The sequence below is a fragment of the Emydura macquarii genome, unplaced genomic scaffold (genome assembly GCF_026122565.2).
Source record: "Emydura macquarii macquarii isolate MOO-44397 ecotype Brisbane River unplaced genomic scaffold, CSIRO-AGI_Emac_v2 contig_1386, whole genome shotgun sequence".
NCBI classification, from domain to species: Eukaryota; Metazoa; Chordata; order Testudines; family Chelidae; genus Emydura; species Emydura macquarii.
Genome location: NW_027131523.1, coordinates 2376615 through 2391998, shown reverse-complemented (window position 1 = coordinate 2391998; position 15384 = coordinate 2376615). Strand labels below are relative to the sequence as shown.

The 15384-nt window shown below is 71.0% G+C and overlaps 2 protein-coding genes across 3 annotated transcripts; both read right to left on the bottom strand.

The window, feature by feature from the left end:
* Window positions 1-1007: 1007 nt before the first annotated feature.
* Window positions 1008-10718, bottom strand: LOC137155902 (semaphorin-3F-like). Its single transcript, XM_067552363.1, has 18 exons — window positions 10677-10718; window positions 10000-10120; window positions 8487-8647; window positions 8105-8167; window positions 7744-7863; window positions 5927-6020; window positions 5684-5803; window positions 5260-5399; window positions 4793-4907; window positions 4557-4626; window positions 4310-4454; window positions 3858-4080; window positions 3661-3749; window positions 3444-3485; window positions 3164-3321; window positions 2997-3064; window positions 2750-2877; window positions 1008-2561 (listed from the first exon to the last, which is right to left on the bottom strand). Exons 2-18 carry the CDS (start codon window positions 10100-10102, stop codon window positions 2202-2204), a joined length of 2199 nt encoding a protein of 732 aa, XP_067408464.1. The 5' UTR covers window positions 10103-10120; window positions 10677-10718; the 3' UTR covers window positions 1008-2201.
* A 564-nt stretch (window positions 10719-11282) lies between these two features.
* LOC137155904 (putative testis-specific Y-encoded-like protein 3) lies at window positions 11283-15160 on the bottom strand. Of its 2 annotated transcripts, none has more exons than XM_067552365.1 (7): window positions 13952-15160; window positions 13649-13726; window positions 13332-13443; window positions 13112-13257; window positions 12952-13019; window positions 12666-12772; window positions 11283-12539 (listed from the first exon to the last, which is right to left on the bottom strand). In XM_067552365.1, exons 1-7 carry the CDS (start codon window positions 14948-14950, stop codon window positions 12493-12495), a joined length of 1557 nt encoding a protein of 518 aa, XP_067408466.1. In that variant the 5' UTR covers window positions 14951-15160; the 3' UTR covers window positions 11283-12492. The 2 variants fall into 2 exon arrangements, with proteins under 2 accessions (XP_067408466.1, XP_067408467.1); XM_067552366.1 differs by having other exon boundaries at window positions 11283-12535.
* Window positions 15161-15384: the final 224 nt, after the last annotated feature.

Genomic DNA, 15384 nt, shown 5'->3' with positions numbered 1-15384 from the left:
CCCCCGTGCAGAATGGGGCGCAGCGTTGCTGTGGGTCCTGTCCCCACACAGTGCTGAGCCCCAGCAGCCCCGCCCCTTTAACCCTTTCCTTGCTCACTGCCGGGCTCTGGCCAGCCCCCCTCGGCTCCAGCTGGGGCAGCCCTGGCCGGCGCCGGTCTGGATTTGGACCCCCAGTCTCAGCCGGCCCCCGACCTTACGAGGTCCAGGCGTGCGACATATGGACGCCCCCATGCCCAGGAGCCGGGAGCCGCGTAGGGCCGCGAGGAGGCCGGGGACACACCGCGCCGAGCACCCCAGCCCCCCGCGAGCTGGGCCTGCGGCAGGCTGGCGGCTCTCGCGTGCGCTGAAGGACCGGCGGGCCCCCAGCGGGCCCCAACTACCCCCGGCCCTAGGGCGGGCTGGGCAGGCTGCGGCGCTGGCCCGACCCCTTTTGCAGGGCAGGAGCCGGCGCCCCCCGGCGGGGCGTTCCGCAGGCCACCCGCGGAGGGTGCCCTGGCTGCTGCAGGGAGGGGTGAGCGGGGCTGGCTCCGCAGCGGGGGCGATGGTTGATTCCCCTCCCCCCCCCAACGAACCGGTTATAAACCTCCCCCTGCAGCCAACGGGGGTTGGGGGTGTTCGGGGCCCGGACGCCTGGGTTCTCTGCCCGGCGCTGGGAGATTAGACTCCGCCCCCCCGCTCTCTGCTGCCACCTGGTGGCCGGGATTCGCCATGCGCCGCCCAGCTCGTCTCTCGGCTGCCCCCCGCCGGCGGGGGGGGGGGGGGGCGGGGATAAAATGGCCCCCCCAGAGTTGCGGTGGGAAGAAGGAGGGGGGATGCCCATGTAGTTACTGCACGTCCCTTTCCTACCCCCCAGCTCTGGGGCTCAGCCCAGCAGCTCCCCAGGGCTCGGGGGGGGGGGGTGCAGAAAAAGCCCCCCCCAACCCCTGGACGGTTTCAGGCCCCAAAGGGGCCGTGGGCTCAGGCAACTTTGGGGCAGTGAAAGAAGAAAAAAAAACCTTCATCCCAAGACAGGGCCGGTCGCTGGCCCAGCGCCCCCCCCACGGCACTGCCGGGGGTGGCCTGGAAACCATGGGAGAAACCCCGGCAGGGGAGGGTTGGATGGGAGTTCGGGGGGTGTCTAGTCCCCCCCCCCCTGCCTCAATGCAGGACCCACCCGGGCCTTAAAACCCCGCAGGATGGAGGTTCCCCCACCGCCCCCGGGAACCCTTTCCAGGGCGTCCCCCCCGCCTCGGGAAAAGCATTTCCTGATATCCCACCGGGACCCCCCACAGGCAGCTAAAGCCGCTGTCACCCCCCTTCACTTCTGCAGACGCAGCAAGCCCCGTGCCCTCAGCTGTCCCCACGGGCCCCGTGCTCCCGCCCCCACCAGCCTGCGCCGGGGGTGACAACAGCCAGGAGGGGGGCGCCCCACAGAGAGATTCCTCCCCTGGGGCTGCGGGGGCAGAATATTCGCACCCGCGCAGGGTTTCCGGCGCCCCCCCAGGCTGCGCCTGCACTTGTGGGATCCTGCCCCCCTCCAGCAGTGGGGAGCTGTCCACACCTTTCGGCCCGGGCCCGTTTCGCCTCCCGGCCGTGACAGATACGAGAGGGCCCTGGCGCGGCCCCTGGTCCCGCCAGCACCGTCCACAGGAAGAGGTCGCACGTTTCCAAGCGTTGCTTTATTCAGCCCCCGGCCCGGCTCCTCGCTGAGGGTCACGGCGCCTGCGCCCAGCTCCGCGTCATGCCGAGGCTGGCCGGGCTGGAGCCGCGGGGCAGGGGCTGGAGCAAATCCCCCCCCTCCCACCCACCTGCCCCCCTGCCCCCAGGGTAACCCCCCATTCCCGGCATCAAAGGGCAGGAAATGGGGTTTAACCGGACCAAGTTCGTGACCGGGACATTCAGCCACTGCGCAAGGCGCCGAGCCGCGGCCGTGAAAACAGAACCGAAGAAAATGCCGCCGTGAGCCAAGGAGCTGGTGCAGCCTCCGGGGGGCAGATTCACCGCCTGGGGGGGGGCAGATTCACCGCCGGGGGGGGGCAGATTCACCGCCGGGGGCCCCACTGGAATGTGAAACAAAGCCAGCGGGCGGCTGGCGCCCCACCTTTCCCCACTCGCTCCCCTGCCTGCGCGGGGGGTGGAACCCAGGAGTCCTGGCCCTCCGTCCTCACTCCCGCTCTGTGCACCCCCTCCCCCTGGGCAGGGGGGTGAACAAGCCCCCCCAGTCAGTGCCGTGGGGGGGAGCGGCGGCTGGTTTTGGTCCAGTCCCAGTGCAGATCCAGGCCCCCTGGACTGGTTCCCAAGGGCTCGGGTCCGCTCGGTGTCCCTTCCGCGTTCTGGGCTCCCTGGCTGGTTCCGATCCATTCACCGTCCAGGTCCCGGGCCCACGGGCTCTCACAGACGGGGTGGGGGGGCCCGGCCCCCCCCAGCAGGCCGTGGGGCAGCACGTGCAGACGCAGCGTGCGGAGCAGGCGCCTGTAGCCCTTCTCGGTGCCCACGCATTGGTACCGGCCCCCATCCGATGGCGCCACCGGGCCCAGCAGAACCCCCTGCGGCGTCTGCAGCAGAATCCGATCCTGGGGCAGCTTGGGGGGGGGGGGACACAGAGAGACATGGGGGGGTTAGATCCTTCTCCATGGGCACTCCTGGGGCAGCGTGTGGGGGTGGACAGTGCCCCAAATCTGAGACCCCCCACCGCCTTAGGACAACGAGAGGGGGAATCTGCCACAAGGCCCTCTGGGGGGGGGGGTCAGCGCGCTGGGGGGGCACTCACCGGGCGCCGGCCGCCACCCTTGACCTGCAGCAGCCACCTGGCCTGGGCGTGGGGGGAGCGGGGCCGGCACTCCAGGAACACGCTGCCCCCCTCCACCCCGAACTGCACCTGCTCCACCAGCTGTTGCTCTGCTGGGGGGGGGGGGGCACATGTCAGGGTGGAGCCACAGAGACCCAGAGCCAGGGAGAGAACCCAGGTGTCCTGGCCTCCTTCCCCCACCCCGCTGGGAGGGATGGGGGGCACTCACCGTTGGCGTTGAAGCCCCGGCACTGGCGTAGGGGGTCTCCGTGTCTGATGTCCTGGCGCCGGACCCGCCTGGGGGGGGAAAACAGCGTCAGTTCCTACCAGATGCTCCCCCTGTCCCGTCCCATCCCTCCTCCCAGTGCGCAGGACCCAGGCGTCCGGGCCCCTCACCTGGTAGCACCGGGGCGGTAGCGGGCGCAGCGCCGTCCGTCCCAGGCACAGTAGGGGTCCCGGGCCAGGCAGCAGTCAGCGCACGCGGGCCCGTAGGCACCGCAGCGATGGAGGCTCAGCTGAGCCAGGCCCACATCCGAGGACACGTAGAGCTGGTGCTGTGGACAGACGGGCAAGCTACTGGACAGACACAGAGACAGACCCCCCCCCCACGAGCTGGGATAGAACCCAGGAGTCCTCCCCCGCCACCCCCCCCACCTCTGCCCCTCTGCACACCTACCCGCTTGGAGGAAATCCAGAGACTCGTCACGGGGGCTGGGGTCTGTGGGGAGAAGGCAGCAGTGAATCGCCGGGGGGCAGGGCCAGGAAGGGAGGCGTGACCTACAGGGAAGGGGCGGTGCTAGCATGCAGGGGTGGGGCCGCGAGGGGGCGTGGCCCAGAGAGGGGAGGGGCCAGGGAAGGGGCGGGGCCTAGGTGGCAGGGGCGGGGCCTTGCACCTTGAACACCTCCACCTCCTCCAGCGTCACCTCCTCCAGGACGCCTGGGTCCGTGGGTAGCACCAGCACTTTCTGCACCGTGCCCCGGTCTGGGAGGGGAGAGAGAAGACCTGAGACCGGGGAGCCACGCCCCCCACCCCACCCCCGGGGACCCAGGTGTCCTGGACCCCCCCGCGCCCCCTGGGCGCCCGGCGTACCCGTGCCGAGGAAAAACACCTCGTAGCGCCCGTCGACGGCGTCCACCAGGTCCACGGCCAGTGCGGTGAAGGTGTAGGGGACGTTGGCCCGGACCAGCAGGGGGCGGCGCTGCGCGGGGTACACGGGGCTGTACATCAGGGGGTGGGCGCGCACGAAGGCCACCAGCTCGTCCGGGAACTCCCGCGTGGAGCGCAGCCCCGGGGTGAACGTGCCCCCGGGGCACTGCAGGGACAGAGCGCATGAGAGAGGACCCAGGCGTCCGGCTCCCAGCCCCCCGCCCCCCGAACCCAGAGCGCATGAGAGAGGACCCAGGCGTCCGGCTCCCAGCCCCCCCCCGAACCCAGAGCCACGGAGGGGACCCAGGCGTCCCGGCTCCGAGCCTGCCCCCCCTTTCCCCGACCCCAGATCTGGGGAGAGGACCCAGGCGTCCGGCTCCCAGCCCCCCACTCACAGCTCCGGGGCGGGGGTAGGGCACGCGGCCCGTGTAGGGCACCCACTGGTGCTTGTGCCCCTCTCTGTGAGCGAAGGGGCCGTTGAAGACGGTGCGGATGGCGCTGAGGGGGTAGGTGCAGACGGCCGAGCCCCGAAACACCGACCTGGGGGGACAGGGGGAGGGGGTTACCGGCTGGGGCGGTACCGACCGGCCCCCGCTGTGGTTGCCCTGCCCCCACCCTGCTTCCATCAAGGGCCCCACTCACCCCAGTGTGGAGAACAGCCCGTAGAGCCGGGGGTTCTTCTCGTCCTGCGTGGGCAGCAGGAAAACGTCTCCTGGGGGGAATCACAGATAGAACCCAGGCGTCCGGGCTCCCAGCCCCCCCATCCCTGCCACTCTCACCCACCTCACCCCACTGCCCGCCCTGAGCTGGGGAGAGAACTGCCCCAGCCCCTCCTGTCTCTGGCCTCCCCCCCCCTCCCCGGCCCGGCCCCGGCTCACGCAGCTCGTCGAAGAAGGTCTCCACACCGTCATCGCCGACCACGGAGCAAACCAGCCGGGCCTTCAGGAAGGTCGTCCACTTATTGACCAGGGCCCGCTGCCCCCCATCATCATTCTGGGACAGAAATGGGGCGCAAAGATCAGCTCAGCCCGTGCTGAGATGCGGCCACCTCTGGGGTGGGGCGGCTGGAGAACAGATGCACATAACGCCGCACAGAGACGGCTCGCCCAGTGCTGAGATGTGACCACCTCTGGGGCGGGGCAGCTGGGAGAAGTTTGGGGCGGGAAGTGAAGGAGGCGCCTCTTTCTGGCTGAAACTGCAGCCGAAATTCAGAGGGGGAACGGGCCCCTCCGAGCTCAGGGTCGGCCCGGACACCAGGGTTCAATCCCTGAATTTTAGAGGAGGTAAAAGCCAGGCTGGGGGAGTTAGTCCCAGCCCCGAATGCCAGGGGAGAGCTCCCGCTCACCAGACAGACCCGGCCGACCCGGGCCAGCACGGCCGGCCCCACGGCACCCTCCAGCGCCTTCTCGCGGAAGAAGAAATACAGCTTGTCGTCACTGCTCTCGCTGCTGTCTGGGATGACGTGGGCACGGATGAAAACGGGGTCTGGGGGTTAAGGGGGGGGGGGGGGGCGCGGGTACAAGGTCAGTGCAAAGCCTAGGCCTGCCACCAGGGGGCGCTGCTACCCCACAGCCCCCCCCCCCCCACTCCTGACCCACAGCCCCCCCAGCACCCAATCCCCCAGCCTGCCCAGCACCCCTCATTCCTGACCTGCAGCCCCCCCAGCCTGGTAGCTCCCCCAGCGGCCCTCACTCCCGACCCGCAGCCCCCCCGGTGCCCCTCACGCCCGACCCGCGGCGCCCCTCACGCCCGACCCGCGGCGCCCGTACCGTACAGCCAGCGGGAGTCGTGCTGCTCCGTGCGAATGGCCGGCCGGGGACCCATGGTGCGGAAAAGTGCCGCGTCGGTGCCCATGAAATCCACCCGCATCCCGGCGTAGAGCGTCCCGTCTGCGGTGGGCAGGACAGTGAGTGGGGGGGAGAGACCCTCCCTCCCCCCCAACAGAGCCGGGCTCGCACCCCAGCAGTGGACGGACAGACAGACACTCTGTGCCCCCCCCCACTCCCACTTACTGACGAGCACGGCCAGGTTGCTCTGCTGGGGGTCGTACGGGCACCTCCCCTTCCCCGGCTCCAGGGAGCGCGGCACCAGGCGGAACAGGTACTCCTGGGGGCAGAGGGGGGGTCAGAGCACGTCCCCCCCAGGCATCCCTGCCCTGGCCACCCCACCCCCCTTCGAGAGCTAGGGAGAGAACCCAGGCGTCCTGGCTCCCAGCCCCCTGCTCTAACCACTAGCCCCCAACTGCCCGGTCTGTGTCTACGTCGCACCGTGGGGGGGGGAGAGGGGGCTGTGCCTGCGCCCAGAGCCGGCGCTTTCCAAGCCGTGGATCGTGGCTCCCCCGAGGCGATGCAGGGCGGGGTGGCCGGCCCGGCTCCATGACAGGATGGGGAGACAGGCAGGACCCCCCAGCCCAGGGCAGCGACCCCCCCTTCTCGCTGAGCCAGGCCCGAGCGGCCATGCCAAGCGAGGGTCCCGCGCCGGGCGTGACAGGGACACAAGGCGTGTGGCCCCGGATTGGGCAGAGAGCAGGGCGCAATGGCGCCAAACAGCGGGGCCCCAGGAGCCGCCAGGGCCTGGCAGACTGTTCCTGCCCCCGGGTGTGGCGCAGCAAAGGGGGCTGGGAAACCGCCTTGGGCGGAAATCTGGGGTGTAAACGCAGGGAAACGTCGCCTGGGGGCTCGGTTCCCCCCCCCGCTTGCCCCCCCTCCATGCAGAGGTGCCGGCTACCAGGAAGCGACCGCCATGGAGCCGTGGCAGGGGCCACGAAGCGCCGGTCGAGGCTGGCGGGCGCACGGAAGCGGTGCCACGGGGCAGGAAGGTGCTTTGGCGCCCTGGGGAGGGGAGAAGCGCCCCGGACGCGGAGCCCGTTGCTGGATCCTGACCAGGGGAACGCCGAGGCCAAGCGTCCAGGCCCAGCGGGGGGCCCTGGAGTGGCCTGTGGCTGGGGGCATTGGGAACCTCTCTGGCGAAGGGAGAGCCAGGCTTGGTGTCCAGCCCCCTTACTGTGGGGCCCCGGGCCGCCATGGGGAGGGGCTCTCTGCCAGCAGGGTGGGCTGGGGGGTGCAGACGCGCAGAGCTCGGGGCCGTGATCGCAGGACGGGAACGGCCGAGGAGGGTGGAACCCAAGGGAGGGGGTCTTCGGTCGTGGCCCACGCCTCACACGGGGAACCAGGTCCCCCCTTGGCCGCCCCAGGGCCAGCGCAGACGTGGCTCGGGCCCAGCGACTCATTCGCCCGCCCCCAGGCTGGGTCGGGGGCTGTCACGCTCCGGCTGGCAGCGAAGGGTGCCCGGCCATGCCAGGCGGGTGGAGAGGCCGACGCACAGAGAACGTCCAGCGACTGACGCCAGCCCGTGCCTCGCCTGCGGAACAGCTCCGGTCCGGGCTCCAAACGCCTGCTCAGCGAAGGGCCGCGAACCCCAGCGCGGCCAGCCCGCCGGCCCCACGGCGCCCAAGGGGTGGGGACGAGTCGTGCCGTGGGGCAGCGGATCCCGGGCACCACACGGAGGAATCGCTCCTTGTCCACACGGCCGGGCCGGGGCAGCTGCGACGGCGGGACATGCGGAGCCCTCCTTGCCCGGGGCAGAACCGTGCGACCCGGAGCCTGCGGCCGGGCCCAGAGTGGCCTGGGAACCCACGGCTCCCGGGGCCGGCGTCGCAGCTTCTTCCAGGCCCCGAGGGAAGCTCCCGGTCACGCTCAGCCCCACGGCTCGGCCTCGGCACAGCCCCTGGGCTCCAGCCCTCAGTGGGACACGGTGGGGGACCAGCACTCCAAGAACCCAGGCGTCTCAGCTCTCAGCCCCCCGCTCTAAGCACCAGGCCCCGGCTCACCTGTGACCTCCAACCGCGCTGGACGAGGGTGCAGACGGGCTGGCAGGCGCCCGTCCCGCAGACGTACAGGTGGGTGCGGTTCAGGGGCTCGGCCAGACGGACGTAGTTGAAACACTCGCCCTGGGCGTGGGCAGAGGGGGTGAGTCAGGGCAGATCCCCCCCAACCCACAGATCTGGGGCCCCAGTAGCGGGGGGGATCCCAGCGGGACTCGGGGGAGGCAGAGACACAGGGAACGCTCACGGGGCAGATCCCCAGGATACCGGGGGGCCGGGACTGGGTCGGGGGCGGGGCAGAACCCCAGGGGTCGCCGGGAGCCCTGCGTGGCCTCAGGAGAGGGGGAGGGGCCCTGCCCCATCTCACCCGCTGCCCCTTGCCCGCCATGCGGCACTCGCTCTGGTGACTCAGGGGCGCCGGCCAGTGGATCTAGGGAGAGGAGAGAATGGGTCAGAGACGGGGACCCACAGAGCCAGCCCCCAACAGCCAGCCTGCCTCCGTGAGAACCCAGGTGTCCGGGCTCCCAGCCCCCCCTGCTCTAACCATCAGCCCCCCTCCCCTCCCCAAGAACCCAGCCCCCCCCAACCATCAGCCCCCCTGTGGAGAGAAACCAGGCATCCGGGCTCCCTGCCATCCCCCCGCTCTAACCACCAGCCCCCCTCCCCTCCTCTCCCCCTGCAGAGAACCCAGCCCCCCCAGGCGCCTTGCACAGAGAACCCAGGCGCCCGGGCCCCAGCGGGGCGCGTACGATGAGCGGCTCCCTGTTGACGTTGTGCAGGTCCAGCGACACCAGGTAGTCGCGGGCGCCCAGGTAGAGCCGCTCCTGGTCCTGGTCCACCTGCAGGATCCGATAGCGGCTGGTGTTGAAGGCGAAGGAGAAGGGCCGGACGCTGCGGGTCTGCAGGAGCTCTGGGGGGAGCGAGGGGGTGGGGCTGGGACCCTGGCGTCCAACCCCCGCTGAGCACTGGCCCCCTCCCCGCCCAGGGAACCCAGGCGTCCTGGCACCCGGCAGAGGGCAGCAGCTGGAGCCGTTCCCGGCCTGGGCTGGGCCCAGGGTATTTCGGGGGCCGGGTACAGCAAAGCAGGGAAATAATCCTCCCGATCCCCGGCCGCATACCAGCCCCGGGCCAGCCGTGGCCGCGGGCCAGCGTCCCACCTGCAGTGACCTTGGGGAGGTCAAACCGCCCCCCCGCCCAGCCCCCACCACTGCACCCCGCTCTCCTGGCGCCGGGCATGGGACCCAGGCGTCCTGACGGAAATCCCCAGGCTTTGCAAGCTTAGGGGGCGACCTTCAGCCAGCCCCATGGCAGGCACCTGCTGCGGCGTGGGTCACAGCTAGATCCGGCCAGGACTGAGACAATGGGGGGCTGCCCCCTGGATTCTCCCACCCCCCATCCTCCGGCCCCCAAACCGCTCTGGCCCCAATACAACACTCCCCCCCACTGCCCCGCCGGGGCAACGGCCCCAGGCTGACATTCCCAGGACACAGCCCCACGGAGGGGGGGGGAGCACCCCTGCCAGCAGCGCAGTTTGCACTTTGCACAGCATGGGGGGGTTCCCTGTGCATTGCACGGCCGGTTGGCACATTGCACGGCACGTGCGGGGATTTCCCGGTGCGTTGCACAGCCAGTTGGCACGTTGCACGGCATGTGCATTGCACGGCTGGTTGGGATATTGCACGGCCTGGGGGGGGCTCCCCGTGCATTGCACGGCGTGTATTATTCTGCCACCTTTGTTCGGTTGTGTGCACCAGCATCTTCCGCTCAGCGGGGGGGGGAGGGTGAGCTGCTTCCCCCACCTACCCCCAGGAACCAGCCCCACGCGGCGCCCCAGGGGGAGGAGAGGTGGGGGTGTCCTGTGGGTCAGGAGCTGGCCAGGAGGGGTGGTGGGAGCTCTGCCCCGCTCGGCATTCTGGGTATTTTAAGCCCTTCTGGGAAAGCCGCTCCCTGGGCCGGGTAACCGGATCCTGGAATTGTCAGCAAAGGGGGGCGCCGGGGGGGGGTGGCACCTCTGCCCCACGTGTGCCAAGGGCTCAGGGCGCCCGCCTGCACCATGCTCGGACGGACACGCGTGTGCTCGGATGGACGCAGCCCGGTGCCCGTTCCTGGACACGCGGACGCGTGGCTGCCAGCATCTGTGCCCAGGGGGGGTCTGTCTGCACGCCGCCACGCCCGGGGGGGCGGGGGTCTGTCCGCACGCCGCCACGCCCGGGGGGGCGGGGGTCTGTCCGCACGCCGCCATGCCCGGGCAGTGCCCCTTACCTTTGTAGGACAGGGAGACGCGGGGGGCGCTGAGGGGGCCGGGCCAGGCCAGGCAGCAACGCAGGAGCATCCCGAGCAGGAGGGCAGGGGGCCCAGGGGCCATGGCAGGGGTGGGGGGCACCTACAGGAGAAGGAGAGCAGCCAGGGAGCCGTGGGGCAGGGCAGGGGGGAGCCGTGGGGCAGGGGTGTCAAGATGAAAGGACCCTCCTGGCCGTGGGGCTGGGTGAGCTGCCCAGGGACGTAACTCGACCAGCCCCCCACTGCTCCCGAGCCCCCCTTGTTGCAGCCCCCCTCCCACTGGGACCCCCTCAGAGCCCCGTGGGGCACAGGAAGGGGGCGCAGCCCTTGACCCCCAACAGCTGCCAGGGGACGCCAGCAGCACGTGGACCCATGAGTGGGGGGGCCGAGCCCCTCCCCCCGCGCGGCTCCTACCCGACCACAACCTGCAGGCTCCACCCCCCAGGTGTGGCCAGGTGCATGCTGGGATGTGCAGCCTCCACGGAGGCCCCCCCCACGCAGCCGGCCTGACCCCCCGGCCCCCCCCCGCAGTCAGACCCGCGCCAAGTCACTGCCCGGCCCCAGACGTGGCTGCATCTCGGCAGTTCGCGGCGGGGTAGAACAACTCCAGGATCGCGGGCGCTGCAGGGGGAGTGGGGGGGGCACCGGCGGGCACTTACCCCAGTCCGTGGGGCTCCGGCTGTCCCGACCCGTCCCGTCCCGTCCCGTGCGAGGGGTGCGCGGCCGGCCGGCGGGGGGCGGCTCTTGCCCCATGGCGGGGGGGCGGGGGATGAAAGGGGCCGCAGGGGCCGATAATCCCTTGGCCAATCCGCGGCGGCCCAGCAGCGGCGCCCCGCCCCCCGTTAACCCTTCCCTGCCCGCCGCCCTCCCGGCGCCCTACGGCCACCCCGCCTGGGGGGCAGGGCTGGGGGGTCGCTAGAGGGGGGCACGTGGGGAGGGGAGGGGTCCCGGAAGGGGGAGTGGGGGAGGGGGTCCCAGGACCGAGGCAGGGCCCTGGATTGGGGGGCCTGAGAGGGGAGGGAACAGACTGAGGATTTGGGGGCCCCCCCGGCTGACCCCCCCACCCAGTGGGGCCTGGGGCATGCTGGGAGCTCCAGCCTCAGCTGGCTCACCACAGCAGTGCATGCTGGGAATATCCCCCCCTCCCATAAAGAGGGGGGAGAGCAGGAAACACTCGGGGACCTCCAGACACCAGCATAAGGGGGGGGGGGGGCTGGGAGCCAGGACGCCTGGGTTCGCTCCTGGCTCGGGGGGGCAGTGGGGTGTAGTGGCTAGAGCAGGGGGCTGGGAGCAGGGGTCCCTCCATGGGGGGGCAGGCGCTGCAGCCAGGGCACCCAGGGGGGCTCTAGGGGCTAGGATGGTGGACCCTGGGTGGGGGCCCCCCCGGGCTGGCGCTGCAGGAAGGACGCCCCACATCTGGTGGTGGGACAGGAGGCTCCGGGCAGGCGGAGACACCGCCGTGGGTGGCTGGACGGGGGCCCAGGAAAGCATGGGTTCCGGGGGACTGGCGCGGCCGGACGGGGGCCCTGGGCCAGCGGGGGACACGGGGGGGTCGGCGCAGCAGGAAGGACGCCCTGCACGGGTGAAGTCGCTCTGTATATTAAGTGCTTTGTTTTTGTAGGGCCGCAGGACCCCAGCCCGGCTGCGTACAAAGCGCCCCCCCCTCAGCAGCAGGGCCTGCAGGGGCAACATGGGGGTGCTGGGGGGCCAATCAGCCCCATACCTCGCCTCACGCCTACAAGACATCAGAGTTCTCCTAGACTGCTAGCAAGGGGGCTGGCCCCTCACCCTGCCCCATGGCGCCCCCCCTCCCCATGGACAGGCAGCCATGGGGCAGGGCTGGTTTTTTAAATGCCCCCCACTGTGAACGGGCAGAGTCGCGCCCAGCCCCAGGGGCTGATGGGATTGCGCAGGCGGGGGGGGTGCAGTGGCACAGCCCCGACGCTGGGGGCTGTTAACAGCAACTACTGCACACACAACACATGAATGAAACAAGGAACCCTGAGCTGCACCGGACAGGCCACTGGGGCTGTGCCCCACAGGGCCACCGGGGGTATTTACCCACAATGCCCCTCCCGTGGCCAGGCAGTGCCCCACACGGCCACCGGAGGGTATTTACCCACAATGCCCCTCCCGTGGCCAGGCAGTGCCCCACATGGCCACCGGGGGGGTATTTACCCACAATGCCCCTCCCATGGCCAGGCAGTGCCCCACATGGCCACTGGGGGGGTATTTACCCACAATGCCCCGCTCGCCATGGGCAGACAGGACCCCACAGGCTCGGGGCTGGGAATGCAGCCACCCCCATAACTTGCAGGATACAGTTAATTGCCCCGAGCCCTGAGCTGAAAACAACCCCAGCTCCCCCCACCCCCGGCCCCCATGCCAGGGGGCAATGGCTAAAGCTCAGTCACAGAGTCCAGCCCCAGCAGGGGCGCCGTGGGTGGATCCTGGTCCGTCTTCGGAGGGTGGGGATCATCCGTCTTCCTCCAGCTCCTCCGTCAGCTCCTCCGCCGCGCTGCCTGGGGGGAAGGGGGGGGGACAGACGTGGGTGCTGCCGGTGCCCCTCCCTACCCACAGGGGGGCGCGGGGACTGGGTCTATGGGCCCCTCTGGGGGGCCGTGACGCGGGGACCGTCTGTTACTGACCTTCCTCGCCTTCCTCTTCCTCGTCCAGGATTTCCTGCACCTCTTCCTCCTCCTCCTCGCCCTCGTCGTCCACGATCACCACACACTCGTCCCCGTTCTCCGTCCCGCTGCGGGCACCACGGGGCGTCAGGCCGGCCAGCCCCACGGCGCTCCACCCTACCTTGGCCCCCCCCCTTCCCCCCAATTCTCCCTGGCCCCGCCCCCAGATCCTCCCTGGCTCTGCCTCTGCCCTGGCCCCACGCCCAGATCCCCCCACCCCTGATGTCCCCAGCCCCGCCTCCCTCACCTGTCCTCAGCGTTCTCGCCCATCAAGTAGTACTGCAGCGGGTTGGGCCAGAGATCCTCCTTGATGATCTGGGGGGACGGAGCAGAGGGGGTGTGAGAGCCCACAGGGCGGCCGGGGGCAGTGGGGGGCGGGGGCGAGGGGGGGCGAGGGGGGGACTCACCTCGGCGATCCGGTCCCCAGCGGGGAAGCTGTGGTCCCCGAACCAGCTGAAGAAGCTGCGCCCCATGGCGGGGCTCTTGGTGCCCTGGGCCCGGGGGTCCTGGCCCCGCCACCAGCGGATGGGGGTGGAGTGTGACACCAGCCGGCCTGGGGGGAGGGAGGCGAGGGTGAGGCGCAGCCGTGGGGAGCGGCCCCCCAGCCCCCCAGCAGCCTGCACGTACCGGAGGGGGCGGACTGGAACTCCTTGACGATGACGGCGTTCTGGAAGTAGGGGTTCCCGCTGAAGTAGAACTTCAGCTTGCAGCCGGACTTGGCGTGCGTGAACTCCTCCACCTGCGGGAAACAGACCCAGGAGTCCGGGGCTGGGTCCTTCCACAGCCCTGCCTCACTGCCCCGGACGCTGCCCCTCCCAGCACCGGGCATGGAACCCAGGCATCCGGGCTCCCTGCCCCCCACCCCCGCCCAACCACTAGATCCCACTCCCGGCCCAGCGCTGGGGAGAGAACCCAGGCGTCCGGGCGCCCAGCCCCGCCCTCACCTGCAGATTGGTCATGTAGCTCAGGGTGTCCTCGTCCCGGTCGTTGATCATGGCCGACAACTGGGGGTGATTGAGGAACTAGTGGGCCCATGTCAAGGAAATGCAGCAGGAGCTTGGACGCCTGGGTTCTACGCACCTGCCCGAGCCCCCCGCTGCCAGCCCGGCCTGTCTGGGGAGAGCGCCCCCCCCCGGCCCAGCTCCCCGCAGCACAGCGCCCCCCCCAGGCCAGTCCCCCACAGCACAGCGCCCCCCCCCAACTCAGCTCCCCACAGCGCGGCGCCCCCGCCCCCGGCGGAGGGATACAGCCGTGACCCAGAAGCCGGGGATGTTCTGGATGATGAGGTTGCGGCGCTCGAGGTGGGGCCGGCGCATGTGGCCGAACTTGGCTTTGAGGCGGCGGAAGGCGCGGCCGGCCTGCTCGTTCACCACCTCCAGCTCCAGCTGCACCGCCTCCAGCGCCTCCAGGTACTGCTCCGTCTTCAGCGTCGTCCGGGCCGCCGCAGCCCCCTCCTCCTCCTCCTCTTCCTCCTCCTCCTCCCCCACTGAGATGATGGAGCACTCCTCCTCTGCCCTCCTCTTCCTCCGGCCCTCCCGGCCATCGGCGGTTTCCAGGGTCCCCTTCCCCTTCGTTGTGGCGGTCTCTAGCCTCCCCATCTTCATAGTGGCGGTTTCCAGGGTCCCCTTCCCCTTCGTTGCGGCGCTCTCTAGCCTCCCCATCTTTGTAGCTGCGGTTTCCAGGACGCCCGGCCCCTCGGCGGTGGCGGTTTCAAGGCTCCCCCTCTGCCTGGTGGCGGTTTCCAGGACGCCCGGCCCCTCGGCGGTGGCGGTTTCCAGGACGCCCGGCCCCTCGGCCGTGGCGGTGTCTAGTCTCCCCATCTCCGTGGTGGCGGTTTCCAGGACGCCCGGCCCCTCGGCCGTGGCGGTTTCAAGGCTCCCCCGCTCAGCAGCAGCCAGGCGCCTCCTCTTCCATCCAGCGGCTCCTGGGGGGCTCCCCTCGCCCTCCGTGGCTTCCTGGGCCCCCTTCCCGTTGGCCACGGCCTGCAGGCTCCCCAGGGGGGCGGCGGGTTCCGGGCGCCCCTTCTCGCCACCGGTGGTTTCGGGGCTGCCCCGCTGGGGGGCCGCCGTCTCCAGGCCCCCCTCGGCCGCGGCCGCCCCCGGCCGCCCGGCGGTTTCCAGGCCCCCCCAAGCCGTCAGCTGGGTCAGGGCCTGGGCGGCCTCGGTCTCCCTCAGCAGCGGGCCCGGGCGGCGGCGCTTGGCGGGCGGGGAGGGTGGTGGGGTCCGGGCCCCCCCGTCCCCGCTCATGGTTCGGTCCGCTCAGGCCCGGGGGCGGGGCCGCGCTGCTCAACCGTCGTTTTCAAACGGAAGAGGCGCGCGGGGAACAGCAACGGCCGCCGCCGGCCAAACTCGAGCGCCTCGCGCGTCTCTCCCTCCCCCTCTCCCCTTCCCGCGCTGATTGGCCAACGGTAGCGCGGCCCCGCCAACAGCGGGAGGGCAAAGCCTTCCGCCCCACGTGGTAGGCGAACCGCGCGGGGATTGGTCGGTGGGGCCAGCAATCGTTGAAAGTTCCCCCTTCGTCCCGCCCCCCACGTGGGGGACCCGGACGCTGATAGGGCGGACGCCTTCTCGGTGGCGGCCAATGGGCAGGAGGCGGAACCAGGCTCGGTTGATTCGGTCGCGTCCGCCAGAAATGGGGGGGGGGGGGAGGGCGCCACACGGCGGTGCCTCAAAGGGAGACT